General features: G+C 35.7%; 1 protein-coding gene across 10 annotated transcripts in view; it reads left to right on the top strand.

Moving 5' to 3' along the window:
• Window positions 1-27514, top strand: part of ZNF644 (zinc finger protein 644) — a 71108-nt gene extending 43594 nt beyond the window's left edge. For 4 of the 10 annotated variants that reach the window (XM_027890699.1, XM_027890698.1, XM_027890695.1 and 1 more), the window contains 5 exons: window positions 10506-10578; window positions 11617-14657; window positions 14828-15433; window positions 25222-25324; window positions 25816-26391. In XM_027890699.1, coding sequence (XP_027746500.1) covers window positions 11648-14657; window positions 14828-15433; window positions 25222-25324; window positions 25816-26008 — 3912 coding nt within the window. In that variant the 5' untranslated portion in view covers window positions 10506-10578; window positions 11617-11647 and the 3' untranslated portion in view covers window positions 26009-26391. Of the gene's footprint in view, window positions 1-1583; window positions 1794-10505; window positions 10606-11616; window positions 14658-14827; window positions 15434-15597; window positions 15712-17977; window positions 18101-25221; window positions 25325-25815 lie in introns of those variants that run through there. The other 6 variants (XM_027890700.1, XM_027890702.1, XM_027890694.1 and 3 more) reach the window with 6 other exon arrangements.
• Window positions 27515-27757: the final 243 nt, after the last annotated feature.

Below are 27757 nucleotides of genomic sequence, written 5' to 3'. Positions count from 1 at the left end.
TGACTGTAAAGTAAGAGTCATGGCTACAAAGGGGACTTAAATTGATAATAAGATTCAAACTGTTACCTGTGCCTTCTAATGCATGCTTTCAGTACTTAAGGCTTAAAGTTTCTGTTCTGCCTCTTCTTAATTTGTGTATTGTCTAATAACTGGTTTAAATACAGAAAAATTAGTTGAAAAGTCTAATATATAAATAGCTGACTCTGTTCTTGAAGCATAAAGTCTGAATGAAACTCCAAAGACCTTTCGACTTAATGATGCTTGGCTGTGTATAGTAGAAAACAGCTGGTCTCTGAGGAGAAAGCCTGTACTCTTGCATACAGAACAAGGGGACAGAAAAAATGTGTAAAAGAATACATAAAAACAGTGTAATGACATTAGATCAGAATTGTTATTGCTTAGAGGAGATCTTGAGGTTCTGACAGTTCTGTAACAATGACAACTGAATAGTCAGTAAATCAGTGAAAATATTACACTTTATTTGGGAACAAAACAAAAAACAGATCCAGTTACACAAATTGGTGGTGTACTGTAGCTGCATTGCAATATGTATTGCTTTTTGAGTAGTGGTCTAGCTCTGTGACTGAAAAATAGCAGAGCTGAAGACTGTTCAGAGAAGGGCAGCAGGGATGACTGCAAAAGTTCATTTTCAAGAACAACCTGCATTTCCCAGCTGCCTCTCTTCTGCCTCTACTCATGGATGCAGTGGCTGCAGCATCTTGTAGACTTCTAAACAATAAACTTAACCCCCACAGCTCAGTGTAGAGTTGTCCTTTTGTGTAAACTTACATCTTTTAAAGCAGTAACTGAAAATGTGATTTGATTATTTGCTCAAACATTTTTCTTGAACACTTGACCAGAATGCATTTCCTTATGACTCTGCTAGTGTGCTTTCCATGTAGGTTTATTTTTTCAGTAAAGGGTTTGGGCTTTTGTTGTGATTTCAAATCACTCACTTTCTTAAGGCAAAAATAAAAGGTATAATTCCTGACTTTTGGAAATAAATCTGTTCCTAGTTAAAAACACACAGGTATAAGATACATTTTACAAGCAGTTAGTGTACCTTATTGGGATAACTGTAGTATTTTTTCTTAAATTTTTGGATTTACAGACTGCATCTTCTGAACTCCACAGGAGGACCTGTTTGTGTTAAATAAGGAGGGGAATGAGGAAAAAATAAGCTTGGTCTCAATGTGTTAACAGTACAATGGGCTGCACTTCTGTGTAGCAGAAAAGGTAGCTCAGGGTAGATGCTTGTGCTGAATTTCCCTGTACTAGTGTGTAAAGTGAGGTCATATTTTAAGCATTTTAATTATAGGTTATGTACAGAATGCTGCACAGGATAGATTTTAGTATGTGGGATTTGTGTTTCTTTGGTTCAGACAGGAATCTCATAATTTTAATCTTGTTCATATTATCCAGGTAATATGAAGTTGTGCTTTCTGCCATTAAATCACTTCTGGTGTTTTGTGTTGTTTGGGGTTTTTTTTAATTAAAAAAATAAAGAAATAAGCACCAATTATGAGCGGGGTGAGGCAAGCATTTCTTCTCACTTGTGTTTTTCTGGTCATGTACAGTGTGTTATATAGGTTTGGGTCTTTTGAAAACTGATTGCATATGTTCATCAGTAAGCATTATAACTTTCTCCAAGTCAACAGAATTTTTTGTTCTATATCTGCAGAGGTACAAGATGGTTCTTTTTGCCTTACCCGGTACTACTACTTAGAATCTTACTAGTTTTTTAATCCTTGATCACTGAAAGAACATAGAGGATGATGAGAGTCAGTTTGCTGGTAAGGATGAACAAGTATCACTAATGTAATTCGTTACTCTAAGGTTCTAAATTAAATCAGTAAAAGCACAGTGGTGTCTCAGGTAGTCTTTTTATAATTGGGGAAAAATAGTATGCTTTAGGAATTAAAAAATTAGATATCTCTTCATTAACAGGAGATAGTCTTAAAATTTGTGATAACATTAAAATTGGTACAGCAAGTGGTTTTCAGCCAAAAAAGCAAAAATCATGAGAAACTGCTATATGTGTTTCAGGTCATGCTGGATAAAAAGAATGACAAGTTTTATTTAATATAACAGGAAATAAGGTCAGAATTGTTCCAAAGTTGAAAGATGTGTTATGTTCAAAGATCTGTCCCAATAAAATTGTTCTTAATATTGTCTTTAAGAAAGTTGCACTGTAAATGCATTTACAGCATCATGTTGTTGTCATACAAGTTTTCATCTGTGATCTGCAGGATTGGTGCTTCACAAGTAGTTCATGCAGGTAATTAACAATATAGTTTAATTAACTTGAGAAGTATTCCTGTAAAAATAGTCAAATATACCTGACTTCTAAAAATCTTTCCCAATCTGGTTGAGATCTTTACCTCCTAATGAAAGCAGATTGAGTAGCTTATCCAGATAACAAGCTGCATGTTTATACCTTAAGAGGTCTTTCTCATCAGTTACTCAATTCACTTTTTCCTGAAATCTGGGGTTATGGTGGAAGACCTCTTTGGTCATGTAGTTGTAATCACTGGGGATTTGCATAGAGTTATGTAAAAAACCTGAAACCTAATAATTAGTTGGTTTATTGATACCTATTTTATTTGTATTGGAAGAAGGGGTTCTTTACCCATCTGCTCACAAAAGGTGTCTGAACAAAAAGACCAAATGGTAGTAAAAACCTTTGTTTTAAATTTAAAATCAGTTTTAGATTTGGAAATGAAAAATCTGTGGGTTCTGCTTTGATTAATTTTAAATGTCTTTCTGTTAGCACAGCACTGCTCATATTTGACAGCTGCCAGTTCCGAATGCTCTGCATGTGGGGAATAATTAGATTTGCATACAGAATTTCACTGCCACTTGGTGGCAGTACCTGGCTTCAAAAGGACTTGTTTCTAAGCAGATAAGGTGACTGATTCTGTAAAGCTATACGTTAACAGGGAGTAGATTAGTTTTAAAATTTCTAGAAGTTAGTTCTGTGTTTTAGAAATGAAAATACTTTTATTTAGCCTACTAGAAGGATTTACATTTGTATGTCTCTATGGAAAATCTAGCTATCATGTCTAATATGTAATTTAAAAGAATTGCTTGTGTTAATAGTATTCTCAGAAGATTTATTTAATGTTCCCCAGTTGAATTATTTTAGCATTTACTTCTAGCATTTTGCTTCGATTGAGTAGTTTAGTTCAAGTAATTTTAGAACATAAAATTTGCTTCATGGTAGTATTCTTTATAATATTGCATTCTGCAACATTAAATGGAGGACTGCCAAAACTGCTTTTTTGCCTTCTGAAATATTCTCTGCATTTTCACTTTTTTATTTATTCATATAAATTTTAGGAAAATATTCCCCAGTAGATTTTTCTGTCATCAAAGCTAGTAAAAGTCTGTGCCCTTACCCATAGTTGCTGCCTCTTGGTTGTGCTGATTCAGCAGCGTTTGGGTCCCAGCCTTTTAAACTGGATAATGAAATGGTTGATAAAGTGTGAAAGAAGGAACCTGGGGGAGTGGAAGAAGACAGCAGTTATTTAAACTGGCTTTGCTGCAAAGAAAATCATAATTCCAATGTATAGCGCAGTAATTTGACAGTATATGACTGCATGTTGAAACTGCTTTCTCTTCTTCGCAAGCCAAAATCTTCTGCAGTGGTCAGCAGGTCTCTAATATTAGTACTGTGCCCCACGTAAGGACTGTAGCAGTGGGACTAAAGTGTGGAAGAGGGCAGATACTTTTCTAAACATGGTCTCTTGTGAAATGTCTCACTTACTAGGACTGAAGATACGACAGAGCTTTGCTAGTGGCAGTGGGTTCTACGAGGAGGAAATATTTTTGCTGCATTGCCCAAAGAGCTGACACTGAGAAGCCAGGTGTCCTTAGATCCCTCTGAGATGTGACACATCAGGAAGGCGTCTAAGAATACGGTGACATAAAAGAGAGATTCATCCTGTGAAGTCTAAAATTGTAGAAATACGAATAGGAAATGTGGTGAGACTTACTTTGTTGATAAATTTAAGGGTGATAATATTATTTGTTGAAAGAACTCAATAAAACATGATCACTGGAAGAGAGAAGGTAGAGAGGCATCAAATTATAAATTTCTTGTCAGTATAGTCTACGTAACTTGGCATAGAGAGAATGCACTTTTTTTGTATACCTAATAGTTTTTGTGTCATTTTCTTAAGCTGTCAGAAAGATAAATTCAGAGTTAGTGGTTGGAAACTTTTTTTGAATTAAATTAGTCTTATGCCTATATAGATAATATTTTGAAGTTGGCAAATTGTGGATAATGTGAGCACACGGAGCACTCTATAAAGGACTAAAGTAAACAAGAATTGGGATACTGTGTGGCAAAGTATACTAAAATAGAATGACAGAATAGTTGAGGTTGGAAGGGACCTGCAGCGCTCTCGTCCAACCCTGTTGTCCAGCCTATTGAGGTCCATCTCAATGGCAGCACAACCCTGTGGTGTATCAGGTGTGGCTCTGTCTTGTGTTCTCAGCAGCCTTGCTGAGGGTACCTTCTGGCCCATCACCCTGCTTGTTAATGAAGATGTTGAACAGTGTGAGACTTGGTACTGACCCCAGGGTACTGCTTTAGGTCCTGGGCAACTACACTTTGTACCATTGATGGCGACCCTTAATTTTTTGTCAACCTGTTAAAGATGTCTTTCAACAGGGATTAGGAGCAGGACTTTTATTTATAGACTGTAATGAGAAAAAACTTTCTGGTTTTTTTGTTGGTTTGTTGTTTTTTTCTTTATACTGGTGGTTAATAAAATTATTGTATTGTGTCTAGATAAAAGCAATTTTTGGGACCATACTTGAAGCTTAAGAATACTTTTCACTGAAAAACACAGGTAATGGCAATGAAAGAGATGAAAAATGTTTTCTTAAACATTTAGTTTCTTTAGAGAGGAAGAATGTGTGAGCACGTGAAATGGAATCAAGGAAGAGAATTTATGTATGCAAAAGTAAGAGGATGGTTTTAGAGAGAAATAGTATGTATTTCACAGAGTATTCTGTATTTTTCATACTTGTGTGTCTCTTACTGGAATGCTGCTAGTTATTACCATGTATGTCTACATTTAGGGCCATTCAGTATTTGATTATAATTCTCATCTTTAATAGAAACTAATGGCAGTACAGGTCAAACTAGATCACATTACTAAAAATACAAACTAGAGAGCTACAGGAACATGGACTTTAGGTAATTGGATATGAACACAACCCTATGAACAGTGTTGGGATGTGCTGGGGGAAGTTATGGAAGGCTGTGGAGTGACACAATATGTGACTGTTCTTAAGTTACCAGATTCAACATCTTGGGGTTTTTGTTCTGGCTAGTCGTCTTTTAGAAATACCTAGTTCATTTTGAAAAACATCTACCAATGAAACCATCTTAAACTGTTGCATGAGTGCTTGAAACTAGAAGAGTACATTTTTATAGTGATAGGTCTGATTCTTGTGACACTTAAATGGTATTGTCATTTATTTTTATTGATTTCAGTATTGAATTTTAGCATGATGCCCCCCATTGTGACAAACTGGTTTATTTTCTCAAGCAAATCAATATTAGAGGAGTAAGGTTAAGAATGGTTGGTGGCAGTAATGGTGTTCTCTTTATTTCTTATTATAAGACAGTCATTCTAAAGTTGTGTTCAGTTCCTCTTCACATGTTAACATATCACTCTTAGACATTTTAGACTAGAAATCAAGTTTCTGAAATTTTGACATTTTTAGGGAAATCTTTACTTACTTACTATTCTGACAGGCAGCTTTTGAAGATGTTATTTTATGAGGAACTAAGTTTCAGGAAAATAAACTTTCTGAAGAAGTGTGGTTCAGGTCTGATGTTCCCAACCAAGAAGATGGGCTACTTTTGTGCTATGGCTCCTCTATAATTCAGAGTTTCTCTTTGGTCAGCTTTTTCCACTCAGTTAATCTTCAACAGTATAACAAAAGGTTATACAGTGGGTGGCAGTAACTTTGTATTTCTTTAGGCATAAAACAAGTGTTGTATTAGTAATGTTTCTTACTGCTTTAAAAATTTTTAATATTGTAGTCTTGTTAGCTGTGAGAGTTTTCCAGTGTTTGTGCATATATATGAACTGCTGTGGATCTGAATTGTATTGAAGAGAACTAGTTTTCAGTGGAACTCCTCATGTTGTAGTTAGATTAATAACTATGCAGTGTATGTAAAGTAAGTGTGGAGGGACAGTATTGGCAGTGTTGTGCATATTAAACAAGCTGTCTCTTCACTGCAGAAGTTAAAAAAAACACAGAAGTGTTCAGGTGAATTTGTAGGTTTCAAAGCTAAGTAAGGCAGTCTGCAGTTATTGTTTCTGCTGTGCAGAAAAGAATGTATTTTCAGCAACTTAATTTACCAACACAGAAGCTGGAGGAAAGCAAGGTGAGTCACTGACTCAACCTCTAGTTGTCAGACTTTGTGATTCAGAAGGGTGGATCAGGATAGCTTTTTAAGAAGAAATAAACTGGAAAACAAGTAATAGGTCTAATGATCAAAGTATTGCAATGTATTGATTTTGGGTATTCATATTGCTAGATAACATCCAAAGCTCCAGAGGTGTAAAATGTGTGCATACTATATGGAAGAGGCAAAAATATTGTGCAGCTGTCCTCTAAATTTACACCTTATTTTTTTTCTCCAGATGTGGTCGGTTTGTGCTGATACACTATTAGTTCCTGTGTTGCTCTGTACAAACCTTCATTTCCCAAAGGCATTTCACTTTTTCACTTCTGGCAGAAGTTCTGTGCTTGATGTTTTCCATGATTAAGTTGCTAAAGCCATAGACTGCATAATGGGTCAGAATGGAGGGAAATGCCTCTTTAGTCCTGTGCCATGATGTACTTAACCTCTCTCTGGTCTGCTGTTTGTTGCCTAAAAGTCTGAGACTTTGGTTCTATCAGCTTTAATATAATCTGTCACTTGAGAAAGCTTTATTACAGGAACGTTGGATAAAATGGTAGGCTAAAATGATAGGTTCTGTTAGTTTTCTATATTTACATAATGAAGTCTGGAAGAAAAATCTAAATGGGAACAGTGCAAACCTGAAGCACCTTTCCTGTCTCTTGAATATTTGAATAATCCCTTGAGTGTCCTGGCTATTCACATATCTGCTTAAAGAACTTGACTTACGAGGAGTTACTTAGCAAAGGACAAGTATATTTTTGCCTTCATTACAACACTGCTGAAAGACACTATATTTCTTCAGTTTCTTTAGCTAGGCTGATTAAATTTAATCCGTTTAGGGGATGGCTTCTGAGTTTTTGTGCTGCATAATAGTCACTCTTTGCTTTTAGCTCATTGTCTCATATTTATGAATTTAATGAGAGACTTGATATCAGAACACATAAAAGCACTTCATGCTTTTCAGAAACTCAACCAAATTCTCCCATCTTAATTTTTCAGCTCCGGTGTGCTTTCAAATCTGTAAACCCCTATAAAATAACACGGGGTTGGCAATAGAGACTGACAGATCTGTTGCCTACAACTGCTAGTGGGCAGCAGCATAGTATACATAGCACTGGAGTGTAAGCTTTCATGAACTGGCATTTTAGAATTGACCAAAGCAATGCTCTTAATTTTGTGTGGGATCCTGTTCTGTAGTAAAGGTTGTCATTATGAAATAAGAACTTGGAAAGGTCATAAACCTACTGGTAATAAATACAATTAATAATGTACATAGAACAATGGAATTAAGTACATTCCTATCAGAAAGAATTATTAATGAACAGAAAGTGGACAGCATAGATCTGATGACAGGAAGGTTGCATCTAATCTGAATTACTGAGTGACCTAGGAAGCTTGCTCAGAGGGATTACCAAATAATTATGTTAATATGCAATTATCACCTCATTTCTTCTATAGTAACCTCAAGATGTAGTGTAGTAAGGGTGTTATAGCAAGTGCTGATAGTTTGCAAAAATACTGTTGTTCAAGATTTTTAAGACAATAAGATCACCTTAAGGCATTTAAATTATGATCTGTCAGCTTGAAGATAGATCTGACCTAATATTTTTTTAATACTTAGACTATCTGGCCACAGGCAGTCATATCTGCAGAACACATTATGATTTTTGAAACTGATATTTTATGAAGAAAAACAGTATTTTAAATTATGTAAATTTTAATTACTTAAGTAATAGTGGTGGAATGTGGCTTAGTTGGCTAAATAATTGGTTGTTTTCTACTTTTGAATATGAAATAATTTCTATATAATAAATAACATATCATGTAAATCAGGAATAACACTGTTAAGTGCACTACAGTCATTCTCGGCTTAACTGAAATAATTACATTTGGCCTAGCCTTTTAGATAAAGTGTGTTTCAAAGGTCTGAGCCTGGGATTGTGTACGCTTGTGTAGGCTTTTTGAGAAACACCATTTTTACTTTTATGTATCTCCTAGGTATATTGCACTATGTGCTTAAAGAAAAATTTCCTCAGCTATGTAGCTGAGGTAGTACCTGGTAGAGAATATGAGAAGCATGATTTTCAGCAAATGTAAAGTTTTATCTCAGTGTTTAATTTTTCAAATACACTAAGTTTTAATTGTTGTATATTTTGACAGAATTAATAATTTTGTATTCCTGACACGATAAAGAGAACGATAATTTTAAAACTGTAATGGAAGCTTAGAAAATACTGCATAACATTGCTTACATCTTAGTTACAATGATTGATTTTTCTTTTTTTCCCTAGGGATGAGTTGATAACATTTCCTCCAAAAACATGGCATTATGTCTTTAGTTGTACCTATCATTGTTACTGCATAAATTTTGACACATGGAGTAGATAATGTAACTGAAATATTGCATCTTGGCTCAGTGTCATCACAAGACTAAATTACTGTAATTTAAAAATTTATCTTCTATGTTTTTTCTAATGCCACACTGTTAAAGCTGTTAACTTTCTACTCGTTTTCATGCACAAAAAATAGTGAACTGTATTATCCTGGTAGATGGAAAAAAATGTGATAATTAGCAGGAAATTATTAAAATGTAGCAGTGATATCATTGATAAGCGTTTCAGGCTTGATTCAAAGACTGGATCTGTAGGGACAGCTCTACTACTATAGAATACTTCTAATCAGATCCATATGGAGTAGTTCACAATCACCATAAATACACAGTAGGAAAGGAGCTTCTTACAGGATTGCGTGGGGTGATGTTTTAGATACTGCTCATAACTCTGAAGAGAATCTGTGTTTAATGGTGATCATAGGGTGTTCTACCCACCTTTTTAACTTAAGCTTTACCACTAATATTTAGCATCAGTATGGTTTTGTCTTCATCATGTAAACCTGTGAGAAGTTTTCAGGAGCCTTTCTGATAATGAGGATTGTAGTCTCCAAGCAGCACAATATTCTCAGTTTGCCTCCCTGCTGTTCAGGGGGTACCAGTGAAGTTGCTTTAAATGGGAAGCGTCTGTTCTTCCTCTGAACCCCTCACACCAGAACAGATGGGTGGAACTTGGAACGTGGAAGGTTTTACCTCAGAGGTGGTAACAGTGAAGCCACTCATTAACACTGAATTTACCACTTCGTTAGCAACGTTGCTTCCTGTTGAGAAAAGCTAATACAGGCTCTCAAATTGACTGAGCACACTTTTGTCTACCTCTGCAGTAATAAATCATGGAAAACACACATCTTCCAGGCAAAATTGACCTACTCAATTTCTTATAAACTTTTTGTGAATGATTTTATGCTCTGCTGCCTGATACTATATGAAGTCTACAGTATTGAGTTATCAAGTTGTTGGAGCTGTTGTGCATCAGCTGTTATGCATGTGTTGGAGGTTTCACTTCTTTTAATTGACTTTTGCATTACTGATTCTTAGTGCATGTTTGCACTGCCCGTTTCTAACTTGTGTACGTGATGTAAAGACTCCTGCTGGGTGGTGCATTATCACCATTTTAGGGTGATAGCTTTGAATATGATCTTATTGGAAGTCATTATTACGGTGGAAAATGACCCATTTCAAAACAGCAAAGAAATGCAAAAATCTAAGAATTGGGAAGATGAGAAACGGGGGTGTCTAGTAGAACATTTTCATAAATGTGTGTTATAGATAAATAATACAACAAAATATTTCACACACTTTAAGCATTTTTTATGCCTCTGACATGAGCATTGCTTTATTTCTAAATTAGCTAGTCCAGTGCTGGACTACCAAAGGAAATATTTTTTTGTTGTATTTCTGCTCCAAATAGAATTACTTTCATCTACAAAAGTAAGTCATCGTACATTAGGGTTTGTTTATTACCAACTAAAAGGATGCTAAATATTTGTTTTGTCCTATTGCTGATTTGAAACAAAACAAGTACAATAACAAAGAATTTCCATGAGACCATAGCTAGCTTTGAGTTGTGTGGATAGCTATCTTAATGTTGAATTGAAAAACTAATAGAAATGCTGGACTTGCTTTAGAGTGTGACATATGAAGATTAAAGTGGTTGTGTTTAACCAGGTTGTTTTCTCTCCTTAGGAAAAAAGGATGTCCAGAGTGGTCTTCCTTGATTTCAATAAAGGACCATTGCAGGGAGCCGTGGATATTAGTTGTGAGTTATAACATCCTAATTTAGAGAGTTAAGTAATGACTCCTTTTAACTGAGCTCTATTCAAAATGTTAATTAGGAACAGAAACTACGTGATGGCAGAAATCAAATCCCACAGAAGATCAAAGCAAGTGGTACTCTTTAAGGGTAAAATATGTGATTTCTGTAAAATGCAGATAGATGTTTCTGGCTCCTAGATGAATGTTTTAATGCCTTATGCTTACTGTGTTCTGAGGACCCATATAAGAGCTGAATGGCAGGGTAGACTGAAGTTTACATTCCTTTTGGTCACACACTGATTTTCATGTGTAGGCAACTCCTTTGTGCTCACTAAGCGTTGGTAGATAATTTGGTGTATGAATAAAAGTCACTTGTAGAAAAATAAAGGCTCCCATAGGGAATTTATATGCAGTTGTTCTCTGTACTAGTAGATACTGTTATTGCCATACTCTGGAATCCTTTAATACCAAAGTAAACACCCCTGCAGGCTTCCATGTAGCATCAGGTCAGTTGTATGCAAGTACTTTGAAAAAAGTGCTACCTTGAGAAACATGAAGATTATTTTATTTTTTTAGTTGGTAAAGGAAGTATGTTTTAAAAAAAAAAAGTAACAAACTAAAATTACTAGTAGATGTCTGGGTAGCCTCTCCTCCTTACATGTTTTACTTCTAGAAAACAACTAAAGGTAAAGTTTGTGTTTATGTACATGCAGAATGTATTCACAGGTGTTTTGACAATCTAATTTTCTCCATCTTTTTGTTTGTGTAAGGTCTTCAGGCTTCTTTGAACTGGGATACTTGGCAGTGACTAGTTTGCTGTATATTTATTAATATTGCATAGCAAAAATAATATATTTTAATTGCTTCATCAATGAATTTTAAATGTCATGAATATCCTAAATAAAAAATATATTTTTAAGAAGTTCAAAACATCTTTTTAGATTGCAGTGTGAACAAGAGTGATCCTGAAGAGAACTGTGAATTAAATTGTGAATTATTTATTTCTGTGATTACCTAATTCTTTCCTTCTTTGTTTTTTTAGTATAAATATACTTAATGGACAGACCAGCAATATGGATGATTTAGAGATAAATACTGAAGTCTCTGGTGCTAAAGAAGAAGAAATCCTCTGTGATGATAATTTCATATCTGAGGAAGAAGGTGGCATTCCTAAACCACAAGAGAGTGACACGTCATTTCAGAAGAACAACACATTGACTCTGCCTGAGGAGCTATCAAGGGACAGATCTGAAAAAGCCTTAAGTGGAGGCCAGTCTTCTCTATTTATGCACACTGGTGCTCCTACTGTTTCTAGTGAAAACTTTATGTTGTCTAGAGGAACTGCTGTTAATGGACCAGTTTCACACTCCACTTCAACAAAGACTTCCATTATGAATAAAGGCAGTGTTTCATTAACCACTGGACAGCCTGGAGGTCACCACACGGATTCCTGCTCAACTTTGACAGTGGTTCACGATCTTCAGCTGCCTGCAAAGAGTACAACACAGAAATCAAATCAGCACCAAGTTTTATTTTTGTTACCTGATGTAGCACATGCTAAGAACCTGACTCATTCCATTAAAAATCTACCTACCTCTGCTTCAATTGGTTGTGATTCACAGAAAACAGTAGGAAATAGTGTAGATAGCACTTTAGTAGGCCAGGTAGAAGTTTGTGAGGATGATAAAAATGTACTATTAAAAGATGATTGTGATACATTAGCAGGCATTTCCTCAGGTACAGGTGGTTTCGGATCGGGATGTGATCCCAGCTGGGATCCACAAAAAGAGTTTATACAGTTTCTTATGACAAATGAAGAAACAATAGAGAAGTCTCCCATTCACTGTAAGGTAGGGCTAGAAAAAAAGCGAAAAAGGAAAATGGATGTTAGTAAAATAACACGCTATACTGAAGACTGTTTTGATGATACCAGTTGTATTCCTAGTAAGTCAAAACTATTAAATGTTGAATTCTTAGAGCAGAGTGAGGACCTACAAATAGTAGAACCACAGAAATACTCGTTGAGTAAAGTAAAGCCTGAATCCACAGATGAAGAGCTGGAAACTGTTGATGCTATCCAGCAGCTCATTTATAGTCCCGCTAGTAATTGTGCAGAAGATACTTCTCCTGTTCACACTAGCACATTTCTTTCCAATACTTTGAAAAACAAATGTGAACAGGATGATTCTGAACCACCATCTACTTTCAGTACTGATGAACCATCATTTTATCCCTGTACAAAGTGCAATGTGAATTTTAGAGAGAAGAAACATCTGCATAGGCATATGATGTACCATTTAGATGGGAACAGTCATTTCCGACATCTCAATGTCCCCAGACCTTATGCATGTAGGGAATGTGGAAGGACATTTCGAGATCGTAATTCACTTCTTAAACATATGATAATTCACCAGGAAAGAAGGCAGAAACTGATGGAAGAAATTCGCGAGCTGAAAGAACTTCAGGATGAGGGCAGGAGTGCACGCTTACAATGCCCACAGTGTGTATTTGGTACCAATTGTCCCAAAACGTTTGTGCAGCATGCAAAGACCCATGAAAAAGATAAAAGGTATTACTGCTGTGAGGAATGCAATTTCATGGCTGTGACAGAAAATGAACTGGAATGCCATCGAGGGATTGCTCATGGGGCAGTAGTCAAATGTTCAATTATTGGTAGCGACATATCCCAGAGGAAAACCCAGAAAAAGGCATCCTTGAAAGATCCCTATTTAGGATCCTCAAGAAAGTCATCAACGTATATGTGTAAGATGTGTCCATTTGCTACTTCAGCTAGAAGCATTTTGAAAAAACACATGGCATATTTGCATCCAGCATCATGCATTGATCCCTTTGGTAGCCGTCTTAGGCTAGAGAAGAGAAAAAGCAGCATAATAGAAGAGTCATTAGGTTTTGGTAGCAGGACGAAACAGTTGATCAAACATTCTTCTACTTTTCCAAAGAACTCTGCTTTAAAACAGGATGTAAAAAGATCATTTGGCTCTACTTCACAGTCCGGTAACTTCACAAAACTTCACAAGAGACCCTACAGGATACAGAAGGCTCGGAAAAGCGTTTCACAGTCATCTGTAAGTGTGTGCAATCTAAATTCTACCAACAAGAACTTTTTGATTAGAAATAGCATTGACCAAAAACGTAAATGTTTTCATCAAGCAGCAAAGCAGAAAGCTAGTGGCAAAAAAAGTGGTAATTATTTGTATAGACACAAGTATGAAAACTACAGGATGGTTAAAAAATCTAGTGACTCTTATCCTTTGCATTTAAAAAAGGAAGAGTCCAAATCTGTCAGTGCTTTACATTTATTTTCTTCATCAAGTAGTCCCCGTAATAATTGTTTTGTCATGGATTCAAATAGCCTTGATTGCAAAAGGGCAGAAGGCTGTAAAGATCATAGGCATATAGCTGTAAAAAGAGTGATTAAAGAATCCAAGAGGGAAGGCTCTGTTACAGGAGATGATTTGGATTGCTATCCAGATTTTCTGCATAAAATGACTGTTGTTGTTTTACAGAAACTTAACTCTGCTGAAAAAAAAGACAGCTATGAAACGGAGGATGAAAGTTCATGGGACAATGTTGAACTATGTGATTACACTACACAGTCTGTGGAGGATGAATCTTACAGTGATATTAATCAGGAACATGTAAACCTATTCCCCATATTCAAAGGTAAAATGGAAGATAATGAAGCTGGTGATAAATCTTCACTTGGTTATGAGCAGAATGATGGCTTTTATTTTGAGTATTATGAAGATGCTGAGGGTAGTAACTTCTTGCATGATTTGCATGATCCTCAGAATTTAGAAAATGTAGGATCAGCATTGCCAAAGCATAATTCAGTTTTCCACTGGACTGATTTGTCGCTTGAAAAGAAGTCCTGCCCATACTGTCCAGCAACCTTTGAAACAGGTGTTGGCTTGTCCAATCATGTCAGAGGACATCTTCACAGAGCTGGACTAAGCTATGAAGCCCGTCATGTTGTCTCACCAGAACAGATAGCAACAAGTGACAAAATGCAACATTTTAAAAGAGCTGGAACAGGGACTCCTGTTAAACGTGTTAGAAAAGGTAAGATTTTTTTTTTATTATTATTATTTGGGTAAATAGTAAAGGGGACAAAGGGATTTACTGAGCACTATACAAGACTTGCTTTATCTTGTTGTAAAGCCTCTCATGATTTGTTGTCATGTTTAACTATATATAATTGTCAAAAAACATTATAATTATTTTCTTTGTAGCAATTGAAAAATCTGAAACTTCCTCTGAGCATACATGTCAGCTCTGTGGAGGCTGGTTCGATACTAAAATTGGATTGTCTAATCATGTGCGAGGACACCTGAAGAGGCTTGGCAAAACCAAGTGGGATGCACACAAGTCTCCGATCTGTGTTCTGAACGAGATGATGCAAAATGAAGAGAAGTATGAAAAAATCCTGAAGGCTTTGAACAGTCGCCGCATTATTCCCAGGCCGTTTGTTGCTCAGAAATTTGCATCAAATGATGATTTTTTATCTCAGAATGTTATACCTCTTGAAGCATACCATAATGGCCTAAAGACTGAAGATATATCTGTGTCTGCATCGGAGGAAGAAGGGCTGAGTTTCCTAAACGAATGTCATGAAACAAAAGCAGTACTACATGATGGCAAAAAAAATCAGTCACTTACACTGATAGAACTCCTGAAAAACAAGAGGTTAGGAGAAGAAAGGAATCCTGATATTTCCCCTCAAAAGATTCATAATCAAACTGCAAGAAAGAGGTTTGTTCAGAAATGTGTTCTTCCATTAAATGAAGACAGTCCATTGATGTATCAGCCACAAAAAATGGACTTGACTATGCAGTCAGGTAAGAAGGTGTTTCTTGACAACATTTCCAAAGAATCCTCTAATTCAGAGAAAATATACAAGTGCAAAGTATTTTATTTGGGATTCTGTTCATTTAATTCTTGTTTCATTTCCAGAGGACACTTGACTGCGAGAGGTAGCACAGCAAATTTTTCTGACATGTTTTTCCTAAAGTGAAAAAACCCCTCAGCATCACTGGGGGGTTTTTGCATGGAACGTAGTTCCTGTTCTGCATATGACTGGGCATACAAATTCAAAGTGGACACAAAGTGAGCCTCAATAAGGAAGAAGACACATCCTGCAGTAAACAAGTTGAAGTGTCCCTGCACATTTGGTAGACTAACAGTTCTGAAATGTTTGGGCTTGTAACCCTGTTTTCAGGCATTAAAGCAGCTGGTTTGGGAATTACTGCATTTAAATCCTTGAGATATGTGCAAGGCAGCGTTTGCTCAAACTAACAGAACTGTTGATACCATTATAAATGCATAATATTGCAAATTCGTGAATCACTGTCAACTAATTTTGATGGTTTTAGTCAGACATACTCTTACAAGGTATATTAATTCCTGTTTGTTGCAAAATTGCGGCTGCTCTGAGAAACTCATGCTTGCTTAGGGCCTGTCTGTCCTGAGTGATGACCTGTGCTGGTTCAAGCTTTGTTGGAATACAGTTGTAGCCAGCAGGTTTCTAATGCACGGCCTCTAACTGATAAGGACCTAGATTGTCCCTCCACTGAGGATCGTGCTAATGAAACAATTCTACAATCAACTTCCTAGCTACTCTGTATACTAATAGAGCAGGCTTTTAGAGTGATGTTTTTAACCTACTTGTCACAGAAGAGTTATTTCTAGTCTTGGGAAACCCTTACAACATCCTGTTTAATGTGTATGTAGAGCTTGCATTTACCTGTTTCTTGTTTGGACACCACCTTATAATGCTGCAGGATTCTTTAGATTGAGGAGCAGGATCTTATTTTTATACCCCTGACTTTTTTTTGTTCTGCTGCTTTTCTTGTTATTACCCAGGTTAGTAAAACTGGCAGTGCCTAGTACTTTTTCACCTATATTCTTTTCTTCCTGTAAACAAATAAAAACAATAATCTGACATGCTCGGAAGTTCTTTTAGGGGACTACAAAAGTGTGGCAATCAATTTCTTAACAAAGGTGGCTTTCTAAAATGACATAGCAGAAGTGGAACAGAGTTATATTTTATGTCTTCTGGACATCTGTGGTTGTCCCTTAAGACAGGAGGTTGCTTAATGAAGGAAGTGTATCTTTGACGGGCTTAATAATTTGAAAAACAATGCTCAAGGAATAGCTTGCCAAACCTGACACTGTGTGTTGCTTTCTGTTTAATATTTACTGCTCAATACTAGGTAGCACCTGTTTGGTTGTGATGAACAACCAAGTAAAAATAAACATACGCTTGCATAGTACTAACAGGTACGAATGGGGCCCTATGGTTTTCCGCGGCTGAGGTAACAGAATTTGACAACTAACGCACTGTGCCAGTTGAATAAGAAAATATTTAACCTGAGGTTGAAAATCTTCTGTTTTTCCTAAAAAAGGCAAATATTTCTAATTCTGGTTTTAGTTTTTAAAAGGTTTTTACCAACCAGGTGTTCTTCTGCAACTTGCCTGAAAAAACAGCATGTCTTCTGTGGCTGCTGGAGAATAGCATTCTTTCTTTCCTGCAAATAGAGGCTTTCCAGCTGAGTTGTTTTAGCTTTTTTATTTATTCTTCTAATAATTTATTTGTAGAGAACCTGAAATATTAGTTGACCAAAACAATATATCTGTCGTAAAATGAAGGGAGAAAAGTTATGCTGAAGTGAGCAGGGGATAAGTTATAACGGTTTCTTTGTCTGTAAGTGAGGACTTCAGTATTGTTTCACTGTTTTCCTGTGATAAATAGCATGTTGCTTTGTTGATCATTTATTTAGCACAAAGATTTTAGCAAAAACCTTCATTTACTTTCGTTACCAATTGTGCATCTAAAGTAAGAACAGAAAATGCACTGAACAAAACGTTTTGTCTAACAGCTGTTCAGTGGTGTGTTTTACCACCTTTTCCTCCGAGCCTTCAACAACAGACTAATTTTAGTACAGAGCTCTTCAGTCTTATGGGTGAAACACTTTTAATTACCACTTTGTCAACTTGACTTTCCAAATTCTCTCTATTGGAAATGTTGAAAGCTCTGAAATTTCTCAACAGAATTGTGCTACCCAAATTGCAGGATTGTATTTTGGATTAGAGCTTCATAATGTGGAGATCTGTAGGAACTTGGTAGTTGGTATTAAATGCAGAGTAGCTTAATGGGCTCACGTTGCCTCCTTTCTGTAATTTTTCAAATAACATGGTTTGGCTTAAAGCACCAGGTGGAAAACTAATAACGGTTAACATGGATCCTTCTAATATACTAAACAATTGCGTCAATGCAGTGAATATATTTTAAACCATCTTTATTGCAGAAAACTTTTTACAACGCTTTGAGAATTTCATTTTTTGAAGAGAGAACTGGATTATAGTTTTCTTTTGAATGATAGGTATGCCTGTGAAGCTTAGAACGTGTGTGCATTGCAATACGACGTTTACAAGTGCTGTTAGCCTGTCCAACCACTTACGCGCTTATGCACGAAAGAAGAGTGCTGGACTTTTGACTGGGACAGGTATGTTTTGTTACAGATGTAAAAGCAAGTCTGTCTATGATACATTTTCTTCATCAGACTGGACAAAAGCATATGTTAAAATAATTTTGAAGCTTCTGCTGGTAAACAATTTATTTGCCATAAAACTTCAGCAACTTGTAAGAAAAGGTATGTTGCTGTTGTCCACTCTCATGTCTGATTTTCATTCTTACTCTTTGATTTTGGATCCAGCATTTAAGGTATGTAAGCAAAACTAAGAGATGGTTGCTTAAATTCGTTCTCCTACAATATCACAACTTCCAAACCAGATAATTGGCTTTCTAAATGAAGTGTTTAAAAGTATCTCAAAAGTGAGAGCGGGGGAAAAAAAAAGGCAACAAAAAAATGAGTAATTTTTACAGTCTAGTACTTAAAATTATGAAGAATACTGTAGTTAAATAGGAAAAGCAAGTAATTTTACACTTTGTATATTTTTAACAACATACTGTATGTAGTTGGTTTCATTTCTTGTTTGGCTCACAACCCAAAAACTACCTGCTCTGACATTAAGTGTAGTACAGCATTTGGCACTGCTATTAATGTTTTTCATTAAAACACACTTCCTTTTGAAATTCATCTAATATTCCATATTTTGACTTGTTTCCAGAGGCCTGCAGCTTGCTTGGCTGTAGGAAATTTCTGAGTTTACTTGGATTATTGCTGAGATTAGTGGGACTTCACTGATCAACAGAAATTGGGGAGTAGAGATAGTGAGGAAATTTGGCAGATATGAAGTATGGAATATTCTGTAATTAAGAAGGGCAGCCATCAGTTTTCTGTGTTAACAAGCACAGACTTTTACATAATGCTCTTAGAAAATGCATAATCCTTTTTTTATTTGCAAATGTAATTCATTAGGCTAAGAATGACAAACTGATTTGCAGTCCTTCTCTGCTGAAAGCTAAAAGAAATATTTTTACAAAGTGGGCCTGTGGCTGCCAGGTCTTATGTTACACTACGTCAGTGCTACAACAAAGCAGATTTAGAAGGAAGACAGCAGATGCAGTAATGTATAATGTGTAGGAGAATATGTCTTTAGTCTGTGATTCTGAAAATTTTCGTATATACTGAGTAGAAAGGTAATGGTAGTGGACTTCATTTACCACTGCTGTGATTAGATACTCTATCCCTGTGATACATTATTTTTCTTACACACCTACTGGTGAAGTATTTTTCAGTAGCTGTACTATTTAAATTGCACGTTGAGAACTTAGTCTTCAATGAAAGAGCCCCAGTGGCAGACAGGATAGTACACAGAGATTGAATCCTGGACTAGCTGTTTGTACCTAGCTTCCCTTTTGCTAAATGGGAAAAGTGAAGCAAGCTTGTTAAGGTGCTTTCAGGGATTTTTGTTTGTTTTCTTTAAGAAGTGTATTTTGCTAGTAAAGTACTTACCTTCTCATCAGAACAGTTGCCATATTTTTTAAAAGAATCGAGAGAAAACTCAAGTCTTTTATTATTGGACCTAGAATTTGGTTTAAAATTAGGTTAGAAATGAAATGAGGTTAGAAACAAAGCTTCAGTAAAAGGTTAGAAACAAAACTTCGAAAAAAAATCTTTTGATCTCAAAAACTGGAGCTAAGCTAGATGAATAGCCTGTACCATGGATAAAGGCCTTTTGCTGAAACCACTGACTTTAAGAGTCAATGTTAAGTTATAGCTATAACATGCAACCAATGTATATTTGTATTAACTTAGTCTTTATACTACTGTAACTCTGAAGTTTGTAAACTTTGCTCCTTGACTTTTTGTTCAAGCAAACTCAATGCAAGGCTTGTAGACCAGAAAACAGTAGTGGTTTTCTTTGATACTCCACTTTATAACGCAAGAGAATGATTTTAATGTAAGATTTCACTAGCACGCACTAGTTCTAAACTTTGCTATGAGTGTTGTTTTGGGGACATCTCAGGTTTTATTATTAAAAAATGATTGCAGTTGAGAGCAATTTCAAGATGTCTTCAGTTTGGCCTCAGCCACAGCTGAACCTTCAATGGCCTTCAGCTGTTGTATTGAGACAATGAGGATATGTTTATAGAGGTTCCTTCTTCTGTTTTCAGGAAACCTTTCTTAGATCTTCTAAAGTAAACATAACTACCAAAAAGAAACCAAATTGGTTGAATATTTTTCTCAATATTTTGCTGTAATTAAATAATTTTGTGTAAACACGAATGTTGTAGTTCTTTTATTTGGCAATTATTATGGGAACTATCGAGGCATTACTGTTTAGTGAGAGAAATACAATAATCTCTGCATGTCACCAGTGAGACCTCTCCTAGTGCTACAGCAGCTCTTCTAGCAGATGCCCTGCTTCTTCAGAGTCATTAATTTGATTATATTTAGTTAAATCTTACTCTTATTTTTCAAATGCAACTTGAAGTTTTGGCAGTATAGTAGACATAGTTACGCATAATGGTAGCTTTGGAGAATGGACTCAAGAAAAACATCCTAGAAGTGAAAGTTCCTCGGCTGTTGGCTGTTTGAGGTTAGCCTTCATTACATCTGATTTGTGCCTGTAGGTGTGCATTATAGATCCAGTGTATAGCAAATAACCTGTCTAGGTTCATTCGCTTGATAGTTGCTTTTGTATTATTGCTTGCATAATCATCTTCAGATCACTGGCTGGAACTTTTTTTCTTTATTCAGTCCAGCTTTGAACAATGTAATTATTGAATTGCTCATCTTGAGTAGATGCTAATTTCCTTTTAATACATGTTTTGATGAATAGCAACACACTGGTGTTTCTCCAAGCATATGGCAGACTTGTTTCTTTTTCTGATTATCTTGAGAGCATTGGAGAGACCTACACAAAATCTTCAAAATGCATCTCACTCTTCTTGGTTATAGTTGTTTGTTCAGCTTCCTTTCTTTTCTTCTCTCTAGGCCCCTCTTCTTCCCCCTGCCCCGCTCTCCCCCAGTCTCTTGATACTCTCTTGCACTCTGGCTTTTTACATCTTCTTTTTATTGACTCTTTTCACACACTCATTCTCTTCATATGGGCTGTCATCTTCTGGGAATCACCACTTAATTCTTTGGGCTTTGCTTCAGTAGATGGATACTGCTTCTTCAGAAGTTTGGGAGGGAACAATAAAGTACAGAACAAGGAGTCTGGCCTTCAAGCCAACAGTGTGTCTGAGGTAGCAGTTCACAAGGCCACTACACAACCAAATAATTTCAAATATTGCTTTGTCAAAATTGTAGCTTTGGGACATTTGTGGTGGAAGCATATCCAGCTACAGCAGAAATCTGAGGTCCACTGGCTTTGCGTGTCTTTATTCTGTGCAGCTACAGTTACAACCAATCAGCCATCACAATGAGCTAATTTTCAGTATCCTATAAGATCCTTCAGGGAACACATTACTGGAGGGTTTTTTAATGCACTTTACTGTGCAGTAATGATGAGGATAGATAGCGAGGGATTGAATTTGAAAAATTAGTGACTAAATGTACAAGAAAGATAATTCATTATTTTTTACTTTTTAATTGGCAGTTTTCAAATGGTTAATTAGCTCCATTCATGTGTGCAATTATTCAACTTGTGTTAACTTACATGCACTATGACAAGATTCATAAAGTCTGATTAAAAGACTCAGCTCTAGTCTTCCTGAAATAAACTTTCCATGCTGGTGGACATCAAGAAGCAGAGCATTTTAATTTTGAACTGCAGACCAAATGTAATAGCATGAAAGGCTTCCAGTTGTCACCTACCTAATTCATGTTGTCTTAGGCATGCTCATTTAAACCTGTTATCTCTCACTACTTGTAGTCTTTCTTGGTAAGTGGCCACAGAGATAAAGAACGTTTTTATATGCAGCTTTTTACCTAGCATATATTTTTCTAAGTAGTGTGCTCTGAAATTGAGCTTGAGCACCTCCAGGAGTTTGATTGTCTTTTCTTTTAAATGGGTTGCTTCTCCATCATGTTGTATCAGTGGTTTGATGAAGTGATGTGACTGGTTTTTTACAAGTTTTTCTGAATAGCTGCTCGGAAACACCACGTAGGCAAACTTGAAGAAAGGAGGCTTCTTCCAAAAAGAAGTAGGCCTTTATGGAGAACAAAGGACGATAGTTTGGAAGCTGTTATAACTACAAAGTAGTTACGGTAGGTAGGTAGTTCCTGCCTCTCTGGCAATTTGCTGCAGTTTCCATGCAGTTTACCGGAGCTGAATTATCCTTTGGTGTCTTTGTGGAAGCGATTAAAACATACTCTCTGAGGAGTTCATGCTTTGTTGTTACAGTAAAAGCGTAGGAAGAACAGTAACTGAGTTTTGGTCAGAACATGGCTACCTTATGGGTAGGCAATGGGTGAGGCGCTCACTTGATGCTTGCAACCACTTGTAAGCGTTGTATCAAGGGTACTCAATGTGTGCATGTGACTTCATTTAACCTTGTTGCTTTCTGGGTAGACAAAATGAAACTAATGTGACAATGACTAGTCCACGTGCCTGATAACTGCTGTTGGAATTACACAGATGTTACTCTTTCTCTGCTCACTTTCCAGCTTCACTGGAGTAACTTCAAAATGTACTTAAAGCTGCTTTGAGCTCCCTAAACTGTGACAGAATATGTTCACTAGCTCAAAAGACAAAAGGAACAAAAAATATTTTACAGAACACAATTCAATGTTCTTAGTGTTTTCTATCTTTTGTAACAGCTTATTGCCTGGCAAATCTACTTTCAAATTTAGCTAAGTTGCTCTGATAATGTGTTGAGTAATCTGAATATTTTTTCTTGATGTCATTTACTGTGATATTTTCTGCCCTTTCTTTTTTAATTTCTAGAGCCTCCATCGTAAATGGCTCAGAGAAGATACCAATTCTTTTGTTTTTCTTGTTTTCTCAATGTTCATGGAAAAGGTGCCTTTCAAGGAAGCAGAAACTGCCTCTTTTAGTACATTATGGCAGTTCCTGTCAGTTTGTTGTTGTTTGGTTGCACAGTAGTTCAGAGAGTTTTTTTCGTAGTAGGTTATACACACACAAAACCGTTAGGTTTCGGGAACTCTGTTGCAGAAGACTAATCCGAGTCCAAAAAGAAAGAGAAATGCTCTGGATGTGTGTGAGTAGAATCAGATTTCTTTATGGGAATTAATGTCTTTGGCAACATGAAGGAAATCAACCAGTTCTTGTTTAAAATGCAGGTTGGCCTCACTAGTAGTCTGTTACCTACTGCTTCTTTTATTTTACTGATATCAACTGACATCAGCTAACTGTCCTCAGATACAAGTCGCGGACGTTTTTGCATTTGGATAATACTGACTTCTGTTTCCCTTCTTCCCATGATGTTCTGCAAAGTCATCAAAGGCAAAGCTTTTGCTGTAATAACTGCTTCAGATAAGTCGCCCCTCATACAAATAGTTCTCTTCAGAGCATGGGTGTCTGGGTTCCAGTATTTTATCTGCTTACATTTCTGATGATGTTGTTACTGAAGTTGTGGTATGTAAAATATTTATACTATTTGGTAGTTCCTACAGCCTGAATATTTAGGGGTTTTCTACCTAATTAAATGAAGATATGCTTTTGGTGAGAGAATAAAGCATTAAAAAATCCTTAATAATTTTCCAGAAGTTATCTTGGCCATTTCTCTCTCTCTCTCTGCCACCTTGGGTTACTGCCTTTATATCCAGACTACTTTCATTGTTGCTGCCAGAAAAAAGTACTGTTAAGCCTCGTTTTCCTGATTTTGGTCTGAAGGAAGTCTCTTTAGGTTGGTGTCTGCTTTCAATTTATTTTATTGGTTCTCTGATACCTTCAAACCTCAGAAATTCATTCTAAAATTTTAGATACTGTAGGAATCTTTAAATCTGGGGATGGAACTGGGAAATGTCTGGTATATCTACCAACTTAAAAGCAGGGCTAGAGGTGTTCCTTTGAAGGCAATGAGAAAAATGAAGGATGCAGTCAAGACCTGTGTTCTTTAAAACAACATGTTTTACCTCGTCAGATGTTGTCTTATGCTTCAGAATACTAAGAGGTTAATTCTTCTGTTTTATATTATAGGAGTTAAAACTTTAGACAAGTGTAACAATTTTTTTATTTTACTGTTAAGATGCTTCAGTAGTGTAGCATTATACTTTCTTGGTATCAAGAATACCACCTGGTACTGTCTTTCCAATTTTTCATGAAGTGGTGTAACTGATTGTTTACAAAAGGTATTTGTGTTATAGTTTTATTGTTGGTGTCTTGTTTTGGAAGAGTGTAGCTAGATATACTTCTCAGTTCAAGCAGTCACAAACTTCTTGAGCTTTATCAGCTGTTTTCATCGTAACAATATTAACTCAGTTTAATCTACTCATCCCCCCCTTTGGCTGCTTCTTAGAATGGCCAGATTTTGTTACAGATTCCCATCACATCTGTTTATAGGAGGTACAGACCTCAAAGCTAACTGAACACATTTGCTATGCGTTTCATGTTCTCACACGTTATTTTCATACATAATTTCAAATGCTTAGACTGAATTTAAAAAGTGGTCTTGCCATCCCTGTTGATTGTCCTAATAAGAACTGCCACTGCCAAGGACTAATACATACTTTTTGTAAGCTGCACTAGAATTCAGACAGGAGCAAGGGGGAAGCTTCATTTGAAATTCTTAGAACAAAAAGACCAATTTTTGCTTTATGTTGAAATAGGTGTTCAATTCAAACTAGGCATTCGTGACTGTAGTAGCTGAAAGCTACAACTTTATGAAGTTGTAACTTGGTTGAACGTGAGTGGTCTTATGATGGGACTTGAACTACAAAACAAGTTCTAAGATTTTGACAGCATTTTATTCATGAAAGGGAATTTCCAATGGTGCTTTGCTTCTGTGTAATTCTGCAGTAGATTTTTAGGTGCTTCCTGATACTAAAACAACAGTTTAGTGCTGAATGTCTATTATCTAGTCTTTCAAAGAGCGAGCACCATGCTAAACTAAAAAAAATCAGCTTCATGTGTTTTGTCAGTATGTTTCTTAGCATACACTGTACTTGGTTTGGATTTACATTATAATTAAATGTGGAATAACAAGGTAGATGTCTTTTCACTACTGCTATAGGGAATACTTACTGAATATCTCTGTTTGGTTAACACTCATTGAAGTATTACTTTCACATATGGAAATTTCTCTTCTTAGCTTTAGACTGTAAGCAAAAGAAGTCAAGGTCAAGATCTGGAAGCAAGAAGAAAATGCTGCCATTACCTCATAGTGCTGATGAAGTTTACATACTCAGATGCAGGTACACGGGGTTATTTTCATTGAAAGAACACATTATTAAGAGCTTGCTAATTTTAGTCATAAAAAGATATAGGATTGTATCTCATAAATGTTTGTGATTAAACTGAATAATATGGAGGGTAAGCAATTGCCTATTTTTCATTAAATTGAGCAAGAGGATTTGATTCGATCATACTCAGGTGTTAGATTGCCAATTGCTTCTCTAGCTAAAATCTTACCGGTCACATCTAAGTAATACTCTGTCCTTCAAAAGAAACCTTACATAAGAGCAACAGATTGTTATTGCTAGTGTTAAAAATGTGAGAGTGTGAGTTGTTTAAACGGCAGGGTTCTGTGCTCACAGTTACTACTAATGAACTCAATTACAAAGTTTTTCAGCTAAAATATATAGAAATAAACTTCAAGAAAATTAAGACTTCCCACTTACTGTCTTTTATAATTTTTCAGTAGAGCTAGATATATCTTGATGGATTAATTTTTATATTTGCATAGGTTTTGCGGTCTGGTCTTTCGAGGACCTTTGTCTGTTCAAGAAGACTGGATAAAGCACTTGCAGCGACACATTGTCAACGCAAATCTTCCACGGACTGGAGCTGGCATGGTTGAAGTCACATCACTACTTAAAAAGCCTGCTTCAATTTCTGAAACTTCATTTTCTTTACTGATGGCAGAAGCAGCATCATAGAACAAGGAAACATTTTAAATTTTAATTGGGTGTAAATTTGAAATACTTCATCATTTTTTAAAATAAATTGCTACACTAAATTATGTTTATAAATGCTAAAGACAGAAAAATAGAGGAAGTGGATTACAGTAACATCAAAAGAAATTGAATACTTAACAGTTACAGTAAGTAGTCTTTATATTTTATATAGGGTGGAAGATGTGTTTTTAAGGTTTATTATGTTTTTGTCAGTTACTGTGTTCACTATCAATACAAGACCATTATATGTATGGCAGCCATTTTTAAATTGTTGCACATGGGTACTTAAAAGACAGATTTTAATAAAACAAAGAAACCACGTTCTCTTCAGTGTTACCCAAATCAAGGCTCTGTTTATTCCAAAAAGAATTACATAGTAAAATAAGATACTATTATATTTTGTTTGTATGTATGTAGTGTTTTGTATTATACCGAGAACTGCTAATACAATTTACTCAACTTAGGGCATTAAATACCGTGTACTTCATAGTTCAAGAGACTGTTTCGTTCCAATAGGGCAATTAGTACTATTCTATCTAGGTGTGTAAGTGTTTTTTTTTAAATCACATGAGGCTTTTTGTACTAAAAAGTGGAGGGAAACTTGTTTAAACAAATTTCTAAGAGAAATATGTACATAATACTGGAAATTTGTGGTAAGGAAATATTCTTTACTTCAGTTGCATTTCTCACTGACAATAAAGTGGTGCATCCATGCTACCTCCTACTTGTCAACAAAGATGGTATTTACCCTTATGTTTTTGTATCATAGTAGATTCAATCCAACTTTATTACAAAGCATCTTTTTGTTAACAAGTTTGTTACTTTTATGATGATTTACTTAAAGTCTGACTTGCTTACAGAAGTTTGCCTCTACTATTTTATTTAACACTGTAGAAATGTACTAATAAGCATTGCTCACTACACAGTTAGAGTAGACTTTTCATTTATAATTCTGTTTAAAAGATTGATCATTTTAGAAAATTCGAACACAGATTGAATTGTTTCTACATATGAAGAGAATGTTTACAACTTAAATTTTAGAGCTTGTTTTGGATGTGATTATATGTATGAAAACTGTAACACTATGCTCATGCTAAGGACCTACTTACAGAATTATTGAAATAAATGTGCTGTGAGGATGGAAATATGGTGCAGGTGTCTTGGTCATGATAAATTGTGTTTGTTCATTTAAACTGTCTTCAAAACATGATTTTTGTTTAAATCAAATTAGATTCCTCTACAAATCAATTTTGTATGCAAGTAACATTTCATTTTACTCATATAGGGTAACATACTGTAGTTAAGCCAAGGATATGCATTGATATTTTCTTTATATGTAAATAAAGTTAAAAGCAGTTAAAGCAAGAGGAGTATTTTGGTAGAGTATATACATACCTCACTGCCAGTGAAATTGCTTTCCTATGGTATATCTCCTTACCAGAAAAATCTCTAAATAAAAAGGTTTAAAGAAAATCTAAATGTCTATAATGTGAAGCATTTATTTGCATTGTGTGAATTAAGTTTGTGAAATTGATTTGTCCTGCTTGAGATTAGAATCTTCACATGATCTTAAGTAAAAGTACATATACTTGCAATAAACTGAATTGTTCACAGACGCATTACATTTGATTGGTGGAAAATATGAATAGATGTCTGTCTTCCTGGGTGCACGGAGTTCAGAGTTAGCACATGAGGCTTGTTAATGTTCTGATAAAATAGATGGGCTAAAAA

The sequence above is a fragment of the Empidonax traillii genome, unplaced genomic scaffold (assembly GCF_003031625.1).
Source record: "Empidonax traillii isolate 1590-97213 ecotype Southwest subspecies unplaced genomic scaffold, ASM303162v1 scaffold295:size639837, whole genome shotgun sequence".
NCBI classification, from domain to species: Eukaryota; Metazoa; Chordata; class Aves; order Passeriformes; family Tyrannidae; genus Empidonax; species Empidonax traillii.
This window is presented reverse-complemented; position numbering and strand designations above follow the sequence as displayed.